General features: G+C 38.9%; 1 protein-coding gene across 3 annotated transcripts in view; it reads right to left on the reverse strand.

Annotated features, from left to right (window-relative positions):
* Positions 1–18,497, reverse strand: part of LOC136237038 (uncharacterized) — a 46,009-nt gene that overhangs the window by 7,622 nt on the left and 19,890 nt on the right. For all 3 annotated transcript variants that reach the window (XM_066027291.1, XM_066027289.1, XM_066027292.1), the window contains exons 5-11: positions 14,429–14,485; positions 14,045–14,339; positions 1,900–2,049; positions 1,723–1,850; positions 1,532–1,669; positions 1,277–1,478; positions 1,145–1,201 (exon numbers count right to left, since the gene is read on the reverse strand). In XM_066027291.1, the coding sequence (XP_065883363.1) occupies positions 1,145–1,201; positions 1,277–1,478; positions 1,532–1,669; positions 1,723–1,850; positions 1,900–2,049; positions 14,045–14,339; positions 14,429–14,485 (1,027 nt within the window). The remainder of the gene's footprint in view (positions 1–1,144; positions 1,202–1,276; positions 1,479–1,531; positions 1,670–1,722; positions 1,851–1,899; positions 2,050–14,044; positions 14,340–14,428; positions 14,486–18,497) is intronic.

Genomic DNA, 18,497 nt, shown 5'->3' on the forward strand with positions numbered 1-18,497 from the left:
CATAAAAAAGAAACGACTATAGCATTGGTACCTGCCCTACCGTGCAGGACTTGCTGTATTGTGCATGCATAATTATGTTACACATTAAGCTTAAAATTACCCTTTGCTACCATCTCCACATTAACTGTATATTTAAATGTACTAACACAGTGGAAAATCAGGCAGTTGGTTCCACTCTGACACAGCATGGTAAACAAGCTAGCAATGGGTAAATATCTCCCCATAATATTGTTTCACAGTTGATTTTCAGGTCTTTACAGAAAGATGAATAAAAAAAACAGTCACAACACTAATTATTTTTAGAGGCATTTAGCACAATTGAAAATGCTGGAGAAGCAATTTTGGGTGATTGCATGACAAATTATTCACTAGAAATTACTTTACATTTTGCAATACATTACTTGGTGATCTTAGCTACTCTGACTGTTCTAATAGAAGTATATCACCTCGACTTTTTAAATTTAAAAAGCTGCCTGGTTCTGGAAACCAGTAAACCCCCCCTAGAAGTATGCCTGTATGCTATAAATACAAAAACTTCTTAATTAAATCACTTTAAAATATCAAATCTCTTAATTTACAGGTATAGTGCTAGACCCTTGGTTATCTGACCCTTGTTTATCAGAAATTGCAGATGACTGTTCTTACAGTAACAGGTGTATGTTCTTCTAGAATATTTCAACAGAACTTTGTATATTAATGTATGGGCTTCAGTTATCTGAACAATTCACTTATCTGCATGACCACTTTTATCATTGCCTAAGAACAAAGGGGTTTGGATAACCGATGGTTCACTGTAATACCTATAGCAGAGGATACAGTATTAACATAGGGGTGTCTGGCTCTTAGGAGTACCTCTGCATTAATTTGTTTTACATACTTAAAGTATACTCTTAACTTCATTCCATATCTGTTAATAATGTACTTTACCATGATGGCGAGAAACAATAGTCATGTTAAATGATTAAAATTGGTATTGAAATTATTAGCAAATAACTTAAGCAATAAATTCTGGAGAATAAAAATCAATTACATTTTAATTGGGGATTAGGACTCAAGTAAAAAGGTAGTGATACTAGCCTCATGTCTTTATTTGCAAACTAAAGTGCTTTTATCCTCCTAAGCGGTACTGTAATTAATAGCTAACCACTAAGAATGTCTAGATCCTTGTCTCCTACCAGTTCACGTAATATACGCTCTCCATCTGCAAAGGAAAATAGATTGTGGATGTACTGCCAAAGATTACATGTACATGCATATAATGTACACTGTTCATTACCATGCTCCATCTTCCTCATCCACCTCATGCTAAGCAAATCAGAGGCACTTGGTCGAGAACTGGAATCCTTACAGAACACCATATTCCACATGTCAACAAGTTCTCCATACATTTCACAATGTTGCTGATAGTAATTGTACTTGTCCCGGTAGTCATCAAATTCAATTATATCAGTGATCTGGTGATCTTCATAGAAGCCAATCTAAATATGCAAAAAAATAATCATATGATGGGAACACCTTACAACAATAATACCTTAAACAGAATTATTTCATGTGATATTGTTGTCTCGCTATTAAATTTCCATGGCCAGTCACTGGTTACCATTTCCACAGCAACACACATGATGGACCAAATATCAGCACTAAACATGACAGGGATACCTCTATTAACCTAAGAGACCAAAACATGATGTCAATAGTACAGTCCATCACTACTATTGATACCTCTGGTGCTGCAAACGATGATGAATAGCAACCACCACGAACTGGAGGACCACCACCAACTTTAACTGCTGCACCAAAATCTATTAGTTTCACTTTATACCCACCATTACACACCACTAAATTTTTGCCTGCAATAACTCTCTATTAATTACTATCACATGTAACATCAGACCATACCTGTAATGTCACAATGGATGATACCAAGGTCCTGGCGTAGGTAATTTGCAGCATATAAAAGTTGTTGAACATACAACATGATGAGGACAATGTTGCCTGAAAAATCCTCCTTGTCTTCACTCTGACAGAAGAGATAGTGAATGTCACCACCTGTACCACACATCAAATGATCACATCAATGGTGCATATTATTTAAGCAAACTATGTGCCACTGCCCAATCTTGAGTGCATTGACTCTAATATATAACTTCTCATCATGTCCCACAAGTTATATGGTGACATGTGAATTTTACATAGAAGTAAAAATTCAGAATTTTAAGCTGGATTAGGGATCAAAAGAAATTAAAACACCTACAGATATATGCATAATGGACTCTAAATCAGTATAAAGTATTATGGACCAACAGCAACCTGCAGGTATAAACAACCCCTCTTGTTTCACTACTTTTTAGATACTCCTTTGTTTCACTACTTTTTTTAATTTTGATCCCTAAAATTACTACTACTTGTTTGTTATACCATAATATGACTACTGAACCAGTGCATACTGCATCAAAAAAAGAATGGTGCCAGGCATGCCATAAAGTTAATTTTGTGTCTGAAAGCATGTCCCTACAATCAATTACTGAAAAGTTACATGGCCATTACATTTCTATGTTCAGCCCGTTACACAGTGCTACAAACCATCTCTGCAATCAATTTAGTTGCTACGTAAAATACAGGCGATAAGCATGATAGCTAGTCAACACAGCCACAGGGAAGTCATATCTTGCTATCACGAATTGACATCTTGCATTGTCAGCGAAAAGAACTGGGACACAAAGGGTGACAAAGGAAAGTGTGTATTATTTGTACATACTGCGGCTGGCAAAGACACGTCTTGGGACAAAGAAATGTCGAACAGTGAAGAAATCAAGCCATCCATTGTTGAGTTATGCTTGGTTGGAGACACCAGTCAGTCAGTCAGTCAGTCAGCCAGTATAAAATTTTGTTAAATAAAAAGTTCATAGAAAAGTTTGGAAGGGTTTAGGGTTGCTCTGAAAACATTTGTATTATGTTTCAAAAGTTTGGAAGGGTTTAGGGTTGCTCTGAAAACATTTGTATTATGGTTAGGCATAGCCAATACTTGGCAGTATTGGCTATGCCTAACCAATACTGCCAAGTTGTTATGAGGCTGTTTTTGGATGATATTTTCAGCACTTGTGCTGTAAAGCCTTAACAATTAAATAAAATAAATAATATTGGACAAGAACTTAATATACAGCACTACTGTACCGTATGATACTTAGTCACGTCAATATAGCCAATTTAATAACAGCAAAATCATAGCTAGAGAATATGTGTTTCAACTGCAATACTTGTACAAAAACTTGGCAGCAACCTATACAAGAGATTTTAATTATGACCATCTTCCTGTCATTGCCAATTCATAAGTTAATCAACATAATTAACAGATTACTGGTTACAGGTGTTGTGCTGTTATTACATGTAGTTGCCTAGTTATAAGTGTTGCTGGCATCAAATGGCAGAGAATGGACCCTGAGAGGAGAACCATATGAACGCTCAGAACCCAGGTTGTGAGGACAAGATTGTATTGCAGCAGAGGGAATGGCTCAAGGAACAGCCCAGATGATCATGATCACAGGCCACTGGGTGAGCAGGGTAATTGTTGGAAGGGGGAGGCCTTAATAACAATGCCTACAAGATTGGCATTGGAGAGGTAACATTGTTGACATAGGGGAGTTATTACCAGGGGAGTGTAAAACCAGGGAAGAGATGCACTTAATTGGGTCCAATGTTTCTGTACACACACAGTCGTAAGAGGTGCACAGAATCCAGACCAATGGCTAAATGTCAACTGTGCCAGGAGTTCATGGGCTTGGCTTGGTTGTGGTATGGTATTGGATTCTGGCAGTACCAAGAATCAGCTATGATCAGTGGTCAACCCCTCTTATGTCTGCCAGTTGCTTTACTGGCTCAGCTAAAGCCACTACTCAATGTTGCAAACTTTGTCGGGCACCACACAAACAGAAAACCCAACAAGGAGATCCAGATCCAGATGTGCAACAGCAGGTTAGAGCAATGGAATTTTTTTATGCTGGCCATAGCTTGCCAGGAGCCGCATTGTGTGATCAGCCCATCAGGGGAGATGTATCGTCTGTTCAACTGCAACAGCTGCTCATATTATCACATTCACATCTGTAGTGTGTGTGGTGGCAGCCACCCAGTTGGCATCTTGATCCCATGAGGGAGCCCAGAAGAGCTGACATCAGTGTCTGCACAATGCCATATTGAATTCAGAATGGAGTTTTAAAACTTACATTTTTATATCCTATGATGCTAAACTTCATTCTGTGTTGTAATCCACCAGTACATAGTTACATAGCCTTGCAGGATGTTATGTTTACATGGACTGTGGTATAGGCTATAAGCATAAGTGTTCAGTTAGTTACAGTTTATGCAAAAGGGTTTATAGCTAACCATTAGGCTCTATATAGTTTATGCAGGATATCACATATAACTATATTTCATATTTTTGTTGAACTGTTGTAAATAGAATAACTGACTGCTATATTAGAATATTTGCATTGTATTGTATTTGTTAATGTACAACCTCTATAAGAGGAAAAATGTACTAAGAAAATAATTGATATAGTCAGTTATAAAAATAACTGTAACAATTCTTTTTAAAAGTTTCTAGATTACTATATAAAGAAGTAACAACCTCCTCTAGCAGACTGTTCCATAAAATGATGGTTGAGGGGAAAAATGAATCATTTATTCTAGTTGGTAATGTGTCTAGTTTAAATTCCTGGCCCAGAGTGTGGTTAGTACTATATTCTAAATTATGGTCCACAAATACAGTATCTTATACAGCATTACAACTTTAGTTTCAGTTCTTTGCTGTTTAAGTATTGGCCATCCTAGTTGTTCTGTCATTCTTGATACTGATGAGCATCTTAAAAAATCATTCACTACAAATCTTGCAGCTCTTCTTTGAACCGTTTCCAGTTTCAAAATATTAAGTTCGGTAGATGGAGACCATACAGGTGAGGCATATTCGTATTGTACTTGTATTTGTAATTATTTATACAGGGAAGACAGCATCAGCCAATAGAGGCTGTTCTTCAGCTGTGCCTTGTGACAAAATACATACAATAAGTTACAATATGAGCACACACATACAACAAAACAAACAAACTAGCACAAAATAAAGATTTAAATTGCTTAACAGTTACAGCATTATACGTATCATTTTGCTGACGATTCCAAATTGAAGTTCCACGATATTTTATTGATCGTTTACCATAATTTGTCCTTACTGCTGGAACAAAGAGTCTGTGAGGATTTCTCCCAACATAGTCTATAACATCAACACTATAAGAGAACAATCCTTGTAAATAAGATGGGGGGGACTTTATGAAATATTTGAAGACTTGCACTGCAGTATGGTAAGCTTGGCGCTCTGTCAAAGTGACATTTAAATCAGAGTCATGTACTGAAGATATTGATGATGATTGTGATACAAATTTAGAATGAATCCTTTCAGTCTATGAATATTCTTGGCATTAGAAGGAGACCACACTACATCACAATAATCGAAAATTGGTAAAACAAATGCCTTATATAGTAAATGAAGCAATTTGGTTTCAAACGATTTAGTGCATAAAGTTTTCCTCTAACTCTTTTCAGAACATAATTCACATGAGTGTCCCAAGTAAGATGCTGGTCAATATAAACTCCTAAATACTTTGTTGTATAAACCTGCAGCACCATTCAAAACTAAGTTCAGATACTTTCCATTTATCCTTTGACAAGAACCAACCAGCATACACAATGATTTAACAACATTAAGCTTCAATTTATTAACCACTAACCAAACAGAAGCATTGTCAATATCAGTTTGAAGGGTCTGCTCCACTGTTGAGAGGTCCCTGTGACTAAAATGTAGTTCAGTGTCATCAGCAAACATATTGATATTGGATAGAGATATAACGTTGGGTAAATCATTTACATAAATCGAGAATAGCAAGGGTCCTAGAATAGAGCCCTGAGAAACTCCAACTTTGATATAGCCTCTAGATGACAAAGAGCCCTGAAAGATCACTTGCTGGGTTATATCACACAAAAAACTTGCTAGCCAGGATAGAGCATCACCCTTTATACCATAATATGGTAAATTTTGCAATAGGATGTCATGGTTAACACAGTCAAAAGCTTTAGCTAAGTCTAAAAATATAGTACCAACATAATGACCACTATCAATAGCACCTAAAAAAGAATCAGTAACGTGTAAGAGGACATCCTGGGTAGAATATCCATTATGAAAACCAGACTGCTTTTCAGAAAATAAATCGTGCTTACAAAAATGAGCAACAATTAGATCAGACACAACTTGTTCTAGAATCTTGGAAAAGACGGGTAATACTGATATTGGATGAAAGTTTGATAATGAATTACTGTTCTGAGATTTTAAGATGGGAGTCACAATTGCAACCTTCCAGCAATCAGGAATAGTAGAGGATAAAACACTCTTGTTAATGAGCTTTGTAAGAAGTAAAGCCATACAATGAGGAGAGGCTCGGATAAACTTTGTAGAAATACCATCTATTCTCGCTGCCTTATTGATATTTAGGTTAGAAATATACTCAACAACATCCTGAACCTCTACTTCAGACAATGACATTGATGGCAAGTCTTCATGATACTTAACATATTATAAGGAGATTTAGTAACTGATGGTAAATCACTCACAGTCTTCTTGGCAATGGAAAGAAAATGACAATTTATATCTTTACAATTCCCTTTTAAATCACTGACAGGTTGATGTGGGACTGTTTTTTGAGAAGACAAAAATTTGAAATTTCTCTAAAACTTAGAACCATCCTTCAGGTCGGATGCCAGAAGAAGAAGACCAAACCAAAGCAGTCACCTTGTTACGACACTTACGATAAATAAGCAGACCAAACTTCAGTGTTTGCAGACTTTAATGCTTTACGCTACAAGATATCCTGCTGTCATCTTGCAGCAGCAATAGCAGGACTATAGCCCCAAGGAAATCTACGTTGCCTAACTCTCAAATTGTGCAATGGTACTAAAGCATTCATCACATGTTGCATGACAAGAGTAAATGCCTCAGTGCAGACATTTATATCATCCACAGAAAGCACATCAGACCAACAGTCATCTAAAAGTACTTTGTCAAACATTTCAGAATCAATTTTGTGATACTGCCTCATAGACATAACTTTATGATTTAAACAATCACTAATTCCTCAGGCACAAAAATTAGTAAGCACAGCATGATGGTCACTAGCAGTACATAGAACAGCAGCAGTGGTATGGAAATGTGATGGACAATTTGTAAGAATAAGATCAAGTTGAGAACTAGTTGTAGCTGTTATTCTGGTCGGAGACTGCACTAGCTCATTCAAGATTGTAAAAATTTTGATTGTTGGGATGTAAATAAGGTAGTGTCTAGTTTAAATCACCAAGGATAATTAGTTTCTGACAGTCACTCAATAATGCCTTCTCGCACTCCACTGAAAGATTGTCAAAAAAATGATAATCAGATGGTGATCTATACCCACAACATATCACGTTTGCTGCCTGGGAACAACTTTATCCATAAAGACTCCACATTTCCTTCTAATAATTCAGGACACAACATAAAAGGAATATTCCCTGAGAGAATAATGGCAATGCCACCACCTTGTCAATTTCTGTCTCACCGAACAATAGTATAAGACCTGTCAGGACAGACTTCAAAATTATATTGTTTCATCTAGCCATGTTTCAGATAATGTCATAATGTCAACACTGTAGGTCTTCATAAACAAGTACACCTCATCCAAATTAGCCATAAGGCTTCTACAATTAAGATGAGCAAGCTTTAAAAAGGAATTTTGAGGAAAAGGTGGTCCAGACAGATGACTTGTAAATTGAGAAAAATCAGTACTATACTCAAGGAACAATCCAAATCAGAACAAATGCTTAAAACTGAGCAGTCATTAAAAGGTAATGTTTTGCTCAAACAGGTTGGACAAATCCATGAAAAATCAACTTTTACTTGAAAGCAATCATATACTGAGCCTTATCCACATCACAACATTTACAATGGCACTATAGGCCACAGCCATCACATAAAAGGGCCCGTTAATTCGATCATACTGAAATTCCACAAACTGCACACGGGTAACGACATGAAGGCCCAGGATTGGGATGAATATCACCGGATAAAAATAGCAGAAAATAACACAGAGTACCTTGAGAACGAAGTAACCTCTGTTTCCAATTAAAGCACTCTGCATGTGTAGCGTGGTGTACTCAAGCGACGACGACAAACACAATTCACAATAATAACCGCTAGAAAGCACATGTACAGAGTCACGTGATGAGATTCTAATTAAGGTTACAATGGCGTATTCTAATTAATGTTACATAACAATTGGTGTACAGTAGTGTGTGCGTGTTGAGTAAGTTTAATACTATACCAATGTTACATCACTCCCTCACCAGTCTTAGTATCCTATCAAAGATCAGTGTCGTACATAATCATCCAGCCTTGGTGGAAGCCTGCGAACTCTCTGAGGGCGAGTGTCGGGTTGTCTTGGCTCTGGTACATCCTGTGGTGGCAGATTTGTACAACTTGTGTATCCTGCTACTCCAGACGTTCGACCAGCTGTAATGTCACTGTAAGAGCGGCCCTTCGGTTTCTGAACCGTAATTTGCTGTGGTGGTGTCTGACAGAGTTTTAGTCGGTTCCTGTGGACCACAAATGTCTGAGTTCCACCAATCAGTTGAATTTTGTAGTTGACAACACCTGGCTTATCTATTACAGTGTAAGGACCCTTCCACAATGATGCGAACTTCTTTGTACTCCCCCTCGGTACCACAGGATTGTACAACCATACTCGATCACCCACCTGTAACTCTTCTGCAGTACCATGATGATCATGTAGAGCCTTTTGCCGAGCATGTTGTGATTTCAGCTGTTCTCGGACAATGTTCTGAGACATTTTCAATTGCTGGTGAGCTGCTTGCACAAACTGGGGTTAGGATCGGATTGCACTGGTCTGTATTCGGCTAAGCATCAAATCAATTGGGAGTTGAGGTGAGCGACCAAAGTTGAGGTGATATGGGGTGAAGTTGGTGGATTCATGAATTGCTGTACGGTAGGCAAAGAGGGCCTTGGGAAGTTGGGAATCCCGGTCGTGTTGGTCATTCTCTACTGTTTTTGCCAAGATTGCTACAATAGTCCAGTTGAATCTTTCTACTTGTCCATTGCCCTCAGGATGGTACGCTGAAGTTCTTGTGGTTGTAAATCCTAACAATTGACAAAGTGATTTGACGACAGCACTACAAAGGTTTGCCCCTTGATCACTATGGATGTAGGTCGGCACTCCATAACGACACACTACCTCATTCAGCATGATGTTGGCTAGAGTATTAGTTGTGGTATCCTTGAGGGGAAATGTTTCCACCCACTTGGTAAAGAAGTCAGTGATAACGAGGATGTACTTATTCCCTTGTGCTGAAGTTGGGAGGGGCCCCATTATGTCCCAAGACAGTTTCTCGAAAGGTCTGGATGAGCTGATGGTCCCTAATAGTGCAGGAGGGTTTGGTTGTGGGGGATTACGCCTCTGACATTGTTCACACTGCTTAACCCAGGACTCCATGGCTTGTTCGTAACCAGGCCAGTAGAAACGAGTTTTTACATGGCCAAGGGTCTTCTTTACCCCAAGGTGACCAAGGTGATCATGCACTTCCTTGAGTACAACAGTTCTGAGACTATGAGGGACAACTGACTGTGTGTGTACCAGCTGGGTGGCAACCTCCTTATATTCGCGGCAAATAATGCCATCTTTGATAAAACATTTCCGTAGGCCTGGGGGGCACCCACTTGGCACAGTCCCTTGTTCCAAATGCTGCTTCAAGACAGCAAGCTCCTGGTCCCAGAGTTGCTCTACCTTAAGTGTGTCCGGGTTGGCCAGGGAGATTTCATCCACTGTTGCTGTGAGCAAGTTTTCTGAGACTGGGGGTATTCTGGAGAGTGTGTCGGCATTGGAGTGACTTGCCCCGCTCTTATATTCAAAAGTGAAATTGAACTGTTGGAGGTATAATAACCAACGGGCAAGACGTCCACCAGTGTCTTTAAGTCCCTTGAGTGAAGTCAAGGGGTTATGATCTGTCAACAGTTTGAATGGAAATCCATACAAGTACGGATAAAATTCTTTAACTGCGCTAACAACAGCAAGTGCCTCCCGTTCAATAGTGGAGTAGTTCTTTTCCGCCTTTTGTAACTGGCGACTCCAATATGCAACTACCTTCTCTTGGCCATCTTGTATTTGGCTGAGGACTCCACCGATAGCATGGTCCGAGGCATCAGTTGTAACTATGAAAGGTTCCTTAAACTGAGGGAAAGTTAAGACTGGTGGAGTGGTCAGTTTGGTTTTAAGAATATTGAAAGAGGTGTCGCACTCAGCTGTCCAAGCAAAAACCTTATTGTTCTTACGAAGAAGCCGATGTAGGGGCTCTGCTATTGCGGCATAAGAAGGGATAAAACGGCAATAATAGTTGGACAATCCTATGAACTGTTTGACCTCCTTGCTGTTTTGAGGTGTTGGGTAATTGGCCACTGATGCTATTTTAGCCTTGTCTGGTGTAATCCCTTCATTTGAGATAACATGACCAAGGTAGGTGACATGTGCCTTGGAAAAATGGCACTTCTCCGGCTTTAGCTTCAAGCCTACAACTCTGAGCCTATCAAAGACAGATGATAGTCGGGTTAGGTGATCAGCGAAATTCGCACTAAAAACAATGATATCATCTAAGTAAATTAAGCAGTGCATGCCAGATAGTCCAGCCAAGGTACATTCCATCAGACGTTGGAATGTGGCTGGAGCATTCATCAGGCCAAAAGGCATAACGTTAAACTCAAAATGCCCCCTTGATGTGGAGAAGGCTGTTTTTTCCTTGTGCTTAGGGTCGACCTCTACCTGCCAATAGCCGGAGGCCAAATCTAAAGTTGTGAATAACTTTGAGCCAGCAAGTGAGTCAAGGGTGGTATCTATGCGTGGTAAAGGATAAGCATCGTGGTGGGTCACATTATTAAGCTTACGGTAGTCCACACAGAATCGCCAGGATCCATCTTTTTTCCGTACCATGACCACTGGTGAACTCCAGGGGCTAAAACTCTGGTGAATAATTCCCTGTTGAAGTATCTTCTGTACTTCTTCATCAATAGCATCTTGTAGGACTAATGGCTGGCGGCGTACAGGTTGCCGGATGGGCGGGCTCTCTGTGTAGATGGTATGCTTTACAGCTGACGTGTGTCCTAGGGGCTGATCCTTAACAGCAAACAAATCCCTGTATTGATGTAACAGCGCAAGAAGCTCCCGCTGTTGGTCAGTAGAAAGTTCTGAGTCTGTAAAGTCTACATTAGGATCAAATTGGGACATGGATTCTGTGAGGTCTACATTAGGGGCGGGCTGTGACATGGGTGACTGTTCGATGGCATCTACCATAAGCAATTCTGATAGCGGTGTAGCAATCCCTACTTTGGTCCCCTTATAGATGGTGGCAGCTGTTGGGCTGCTGTTCATCACCTGGAGAAGGGCACGTCTGCCACTTAGGACTGGACTAAGGGCTCTGGCCGCCATTAGGTGTTGTGGAAGCTTAGCGTTATCAGTGGGCTCAATCAAAATGCTGTTTACATCCTGCTCCCTCAATTCCTTGGGTAACGAAACATCCACTAGCTGCACTATACGTCCTGGAATGGTAACATTCTTATCAGCACATATCACCATATTGATAGGAGGTTGAATGACATTTGCTATTCCATGGGTCAGGGTAAACGGTATTTCATGGCCCTTGATAGCAACATGACTGTGTTTATAGTCAATTATGACTTCATGTGTGACTAGGTAATCAGCTCCCAGTAGGCAATCAACAGTTAAAGTGTTTACAACAGTGAATACCTGTTCAGTCTGATAAGTACCTATCTTCACTGGAATCTGGATCTGGCCAACCACATCCAACGGGGTTCCACTTGCTCCCACAGGTGCTGATTTGGCTTCTGTAATCTTACATCGGAACTCACTGGGAAGAGTGTCCAACCGTACCACTGACATCGCCGCACCCGAATCTAATAAGATAGTTACTGGTGAATGACCTAGCAGACCATTTATTCTTAGAATTGTATTAATGCTATAATACTCACTGCTATTAACACTAGAACAAGTAGACTCACTGTTGTCTCGGTGTTGTGGCTGGTGGATTATGGGCGGCGAGACCAGCTGTTGTCCACCTTCGGGGCTGGTCCATAGTAGTTTAAAGGACAATTACGGCGTAAATGGCCTTCCTCCCCACAATTGTAGCATGGTCCAATGCGGCGGTCTCTGCGGTTCCCCCTATCCCTGCCATAACCAGGCCTATTAGGTGTTTGGGATTTCCCTATCGTCACTTCCAGGGACTCTAGCCTCTTGGTGAGGGAATCCAACTTCTGATGTAATGCAGTGGCATTGGACTGTTCTGGAGTTGGCTGAGTTGGCCTTATGGCATGAACACCATCTTCCTCTCTACCAAATTCCAAGGCGTACTCAATCTCTGTGGCATCCTTAACAGCTGCAGTAAAGGTGGTTGGTTTACTGCGCAACAGTAACTGGCGGCTGATTTCTGGGCGCAGACCAGTTAGGAGTCTCTGAAGCAGCACTGATGAAGTCATAGCTTCTGTAGGAAAGGCACTCTTAAATAACTGTTTAAGAGAAGAAGCAAAATCTGACACCCTTTCACCTTGCCCTTGGCTGCGTTGGCTGAAGCTTCTTGAAGCAGCTAGTGGATCCTCCTTTTTTCCCACTCTCTCCTCGAGTGCTGCCCTTAGTAGTTTCAGGTCGCCCTTAATAGTGTCGTCAAAGTCCACGTAGTAGTCTATCAGCTTCCCCCTCAGCAACGCTGGTATTACTGCGAGTTGTTTGGCTGCGTCCCATTCCTTGGCCGTGGCGACGAATTTGAAGCGAATCCAACCTCGTTTGAAATCTTCCGCAACTAATTCTGGGAGTGGTAGCTCCAATTGTGCCATCGCGCCGTAGGTACAAACTAAGACAGAGTCAGGAGAAGAACAAATACACAATAGTCGGATTGCTTGCTTTTGCAGGTACCGTTTACGGGATTGACAGCGAATTCCGTCCCACGGTACCAGGGTAATCGTTTACAGTAGAAGACACTTCCAATCCCACTCCTGTCACCAATGTAGCGTGGTGTACTCAAGCGACGACGACAAACACAATTCACAATAATAACCACTAGAAAGCACATGTACAGAGTCACGTGATGAGATTCTAATTAAGGTTACAATGGCGTATTCTAATTAATGTTACATAACAATTGGTGTACAGTAGTGTGTGCAGTGTTGAGTAAGTTTAATACTATACCAATGTTACACATGTGGTGAGTGAAAACCATCATAAAACGAAGAAATGACCATATTGTCTGTTGTAATGCTCACAGAAGACAACAATGAGTCTATATCTACCTCAGGAGAACTGAAAGTTCTACAAACCTTAATTGACACACGAGAGAACCAGTATCAGTAGCCATACACACTTCACCATTTTTTAATTTTTTTAAAATTTAATTTTATTATTTGACTTCTCTTAGAGTATCTTGATCTTTCTATTGAGTGTGATGTGCTAGCATATTGTAGACCTTTTAACAAGGCTGTCTCAGGAAGCAATCCACAGAGATGTAGTACAAGTATGCAGAAATAGTAGAAATTTTACACTTGAATAACAAATAATAAGTTATGAAACAAGGGAGGCCATTTATACCCGTAGCTATACTAGTGGACAATTAATTCCTATTTCAGTAATAAACAGCCTGTCAATAACATAGCCATCACAAAGTAAGGATTACATGTCCACATATACTGTACTTGTACCAAAAATTCTTTGTATTTATTCTATACAAAAATCTGAAAAATCAAAAAAAATTATGAGCAAGACTGCAAGTCAACCAACTCCAACACTTAACAGCATGGTACATGTTTACAAAATTCTAATAGATGCAGTACTGCTCCATGCTAGTTGCAGATGCACCTTAGCCAGTTTAAGGTCTCAAACTTCATTATATACAAAAGGTAACTTACATGTTTCTTCTCCATACTCTAAAAATATATTGAAGGTGAGATCTCTGTCATGGTAATCTTCTACAAACCCATAAAAGCGGATTACATTTTCATGGGTAATTTCTTGTAAGATCCTTGATTCCCTGATTAAATCCTGTCTACTATCATCTGTGTTTGTAGACTTTTTGACAATGAATTGAGTGCCCTTGACTGTGTCAGAAACACGATTACATTTTGAAGCACCTCCAACCCCAGCAACAACATTATAATCCCTATCTTCCAAGTAGTAACCATCTTTTCCTAGTGTTATAACGCTCTACAGGATAGAGGACATTTTATAGTACTCATAACCAAACATGGCGCAATAATTTTCTACTGCGGTAATTAAACTATTCATGTTCTTACCTGATCCAGTGGAAACTCAGAAAGTTGCCTCTGCATAACTAGTGGTGGTAGTTGGATCTGGAATAGGATAAAATGAACTCATGACATTTAAAATCTTAACGTGAACAATAATTACAATTCTTTCGCTACTTCATCATTAAGTACAGCAGTGCATACTTATACCTTCCAAAAATGGCCTACCTGTAGCCTAAAACTACATACAATCAACTGAACTAGCATATATAAATTCTAATGTGAATTGTGCATTCATGTGATTTTTTACACAAGCTATATGGGTCATTCCATACCAAATCAACAAAAAAAAATCCGGACCCCTTTTGATTTTCATGAATTTTGGCACAAACATGGACCCTATCAAGAAACTTTCTCACACCAAAATTTAGCTTATTTCATTGGTCTCCCTTTAAGTTATGACCACTCAAAGTTTCTGCTGAAAATTATATTTTGCTTACACGTCTTCAATAAAATGACCATAACTTTGCTTGTGATTGATGTAGAAATTTCTAGTCTAGAGTTTTGAAATCCTTATTAAATTCTCTTTCAGGTGATATATAATATTTTATAATCGCTCAAAGGAAAAGGTCAAACCACAAAAATGTAGCTTTTTCCTTTGATCTTCATTTTCAAAAATATATATTCTTTAATTAAATTTATTTTTGGTGTACATGTTGCTCTAATACCTATGATTCATCACTGTTAGTTTAAAGTTGGGACCAATAGTAGATCATGAGTTATAAGTGTTAATGTGTAGCCTTGTAATCACTGCTGTTTGTATGGTATTTTTACAGTGTAATTTCTAATACCAATTGCAAGTAGCCTTATATTGGTATGTTAAATATCATTTATGCATTAAAATAGTATTGACAAGGGCTCACTACAGTGAAACCATATTAACAGAGCCACTTTTAAAGCTAAGAAAGTTGGAGCAATAATAAGGCTGCCTAATAAAGGAATCACTGATTATGTTTTTGCTGTAAGTTCAGTGTCCTATAAAAAAGGTGGCTACTATAACAAGGTGGTCCTATTGTAGGGGTAGCTATATTTATAAGGGATTTACTGTAAAACTAATGATATTCCAATCTATTCTTTCACTGTATAATAATAATATTCAGCCACAGATTATGATGATAGTTTCCAATCTTATGTGTGTATAATGGATGCAAACGACAGTTATGCATACATATGTACATGTAAAGTGGAATTGAAATGCCATGTCTTAGTGATATCCAAAGCTTCTTGGTATTAATACCTAGATAGCTGTTTCATATAGTTGCACTAGAGTAGAAATACCCTATTTTAAGTTGGCTCTTATAAAAAGGTGGCCTTTAAGGTAGCTGCTAAGGTATGTTACACTGTATATTGCTTTTGAATCATACTTTGAAAGAGCAAGCCTACTACTGACCACTTAAAGGCCAACTTAATATGTTTGTACCTATAAACAATGCCTTTGCTGGAAAAATGTACACTTTTAAAACCACTTACCAGTCAGAAATTTGATGGAATAAAGTGGAAAGTTACCACCTGTATAGAAAGGCCACCACTCCATAAGGGCCAATTTTAAATTGTTGCTATACACTTATGCAAATGTATTAAGCAGCTACCTGCACATTAAGGTCCAGAAATTTTGGCTCTAAGGTACCTGACTTTAACTCCATACATCAACTGTATCATGATAAAAATAGCAATGTATATAGCTCTTCTATAATTAGAATCATAGAAATGTTCCATAGAAATTACATTGTAGAAAGGTTCACTACAGCAATTGCACACTGATACATATCTATAGCTTTAAGCGAAATACATTAACAATCAATTAAAGAAAGGATCAAGGCAATTAACTTCAAAGTTAAATCAGAGCATTATAGTAAAACTTGAGACTGAAAGTGGTGCATATTGCATGACAGTCTCTACAATCATTCACATGTAACTTTGATATGCAATGAAATCTGATGCATTGATATCAGTACACAATTGAATTTTTGAAGGTATAAGTTGAAAAGACTGTTAATACTGCATCAGTCATTCATTACTACTTTTTTTAGAAAATCTCTAGTAGATTACAATCTAATCAAAAACAGCTAAGCTGTAAAAAAAGGTGCGGCCCCAAAAAGGCCATGGTGAAAAAATGGCACCAAATTCACCTGAATTGTCGTTATTAAAATTTTTACCATTAACCTACCATCACAGCCATTTCTTGGCCGCCACCTTGGATTTCACATCTTTTTTCACCATGGCCTTTTGAGGCCGCACCTTTTTTTACAGCTTAGCTGTTTTTTGATTAGATTTCACTTCTTTTTGTGTTTGTATACCCCAAAGCCGGCCATAGGCCGGCTTTGGGGATTTTCTTTTCTTTACCACAGGAAGAAGAAAAGATGAAGCAGATGTTAAATACTTTAAATATTTCTGATTTTATCAGTAAATGTACAAATTATATATATATATATATATAATACATATATTTATTACAGAACACTCTACACGGTGGTTCTTTATAACTGAACACTCTACAAAGTGACTTCTTCTAGCTGATATTTCTACAGGGTGATTTGTTTGTAGCTGAACTCTCTACATGATGGTTTCTTTGCAACTGAACTCTCTACAATGTGGCTTCTTCTAGCTGATATTTCTACAGGATTTGTTTGTACTGTAGTTGAACTCTCTACATGATGGTTTCTTTGTAGCTGAACTCTCTACAAAGTAACTTCTTCTAGCTGATGTCTCTACAGGGTCACTAGTTTGTAGCTGAACTCTCTACATGGTGGTTTCTTTGTAACTGAACTCTCTACAAGGTGACTTCTTCTAGCTGATCTTTCTACAAGGTGACTTCTTCTAGCTGAACTCTCTACAGAGTGATCTTTTCGTAGCTGAAACTCTCTACAGGGTGATTTGTTTGCAGCTGAACTCTCTACATGGTAATTTCTTGTAGCTGAGCTCTCTACAAGGTGACTTCTTCTAGCTGAACTCTCTACAGAGTGATCTTTTCGTAGCTGAAACTCTCTACAGGGTGATTTGTTTGCAGCTGAACTCTCTACATGATGGATTCTTTGTAGCTGAACTCTCTACAAGGTGACTTCTTCTTGCTGAACTCTCTACAGGGTGAATTGTTTGTAGCTAATCTCTCTACATGATAGTTTCTTTGTAGTTGAACTCTCTACAAGGTGACTTCTTCTAGCTGATCTTTCTACAAGGTGACTTCTTCTAGCTGAACTCTCTACAGAGTGATCTTTTCGTAGCTGAAACTCTCTACAGGGTGATTTGTTTGCAACTGAACTCTCTACATGGTGATTTCTTGTAGCTGAGCTCTCTACAAGGTGACTTCTTCTAGCTGAACTCTCTACAGAGTGATCTTTTCGTAGCTGAAACTCTCTACAGGGTGATTTGTTTGCAGCTGAACTCTCTACATGATGGATTCTTTGTAGCTGAACTCTCTACAAGGTGACTTCTTCTTGCTGAACTCTCTACAGGGTGAATTGTTTGTAGCTGATCTCTCTACATGATAGTTTCTTTGTAGTTGAACTCTCTACAAGGTAACTTCTTCTAGCTGATCTTTCTACAGAGCAATTTGTTTGTAGCTGATTTCTCTACAGGATGATTTGTTTGCAGCTGAACTCTCTACATGGTGGTTTCTTTGTAGCTGAACTCTCTGCAAGGTGACTTCTTCTAGCTGAATTCTCTACAGGGTGATCTTTTTGTAGATGATCTCTTTACAGAGTGATTTGTTTGCAGCTGACCTCTCTACATGATGGTTTCTTTGTAGCTGAACGCTCTACAAGGTAACCTCTTCTAGCTGATCTCTCTACAAGGTGAACTGTTTGCAGCCGAACTCTCTGCAGGGTGATTTAAATGCTCTACAGGGTGATTTCTTTGCAGCTGAACTCTCTACATGATGGTTTATTTGTAATTGAACTCTCTACAAGGTAACTTCTTCTAGCTGATCTTTCTACAGGGCGGTTTGTTTGTAGCTGAATTCTCTACAAGGTGATTTATTTGCAGCTGAACTCTCTATAGGGTGAATTTTCTAGCTGAATTCTCTACAGGGTGATCTTTTCGTAGCTGAACTCTCTCCAGG

This window comes from Dysidea avara, chromosome 10 (assembly GCF_963678975.1).
Source record: "Dysidea avara chromosome 10, odDysAvar1.4, whole genome shotgun sequence".
NCBI lineage: Eukaryota > Metazoa > Porifera > Demospongiae > Dictyoceratida > Dysideidae > Dysidea > Dysidea avara.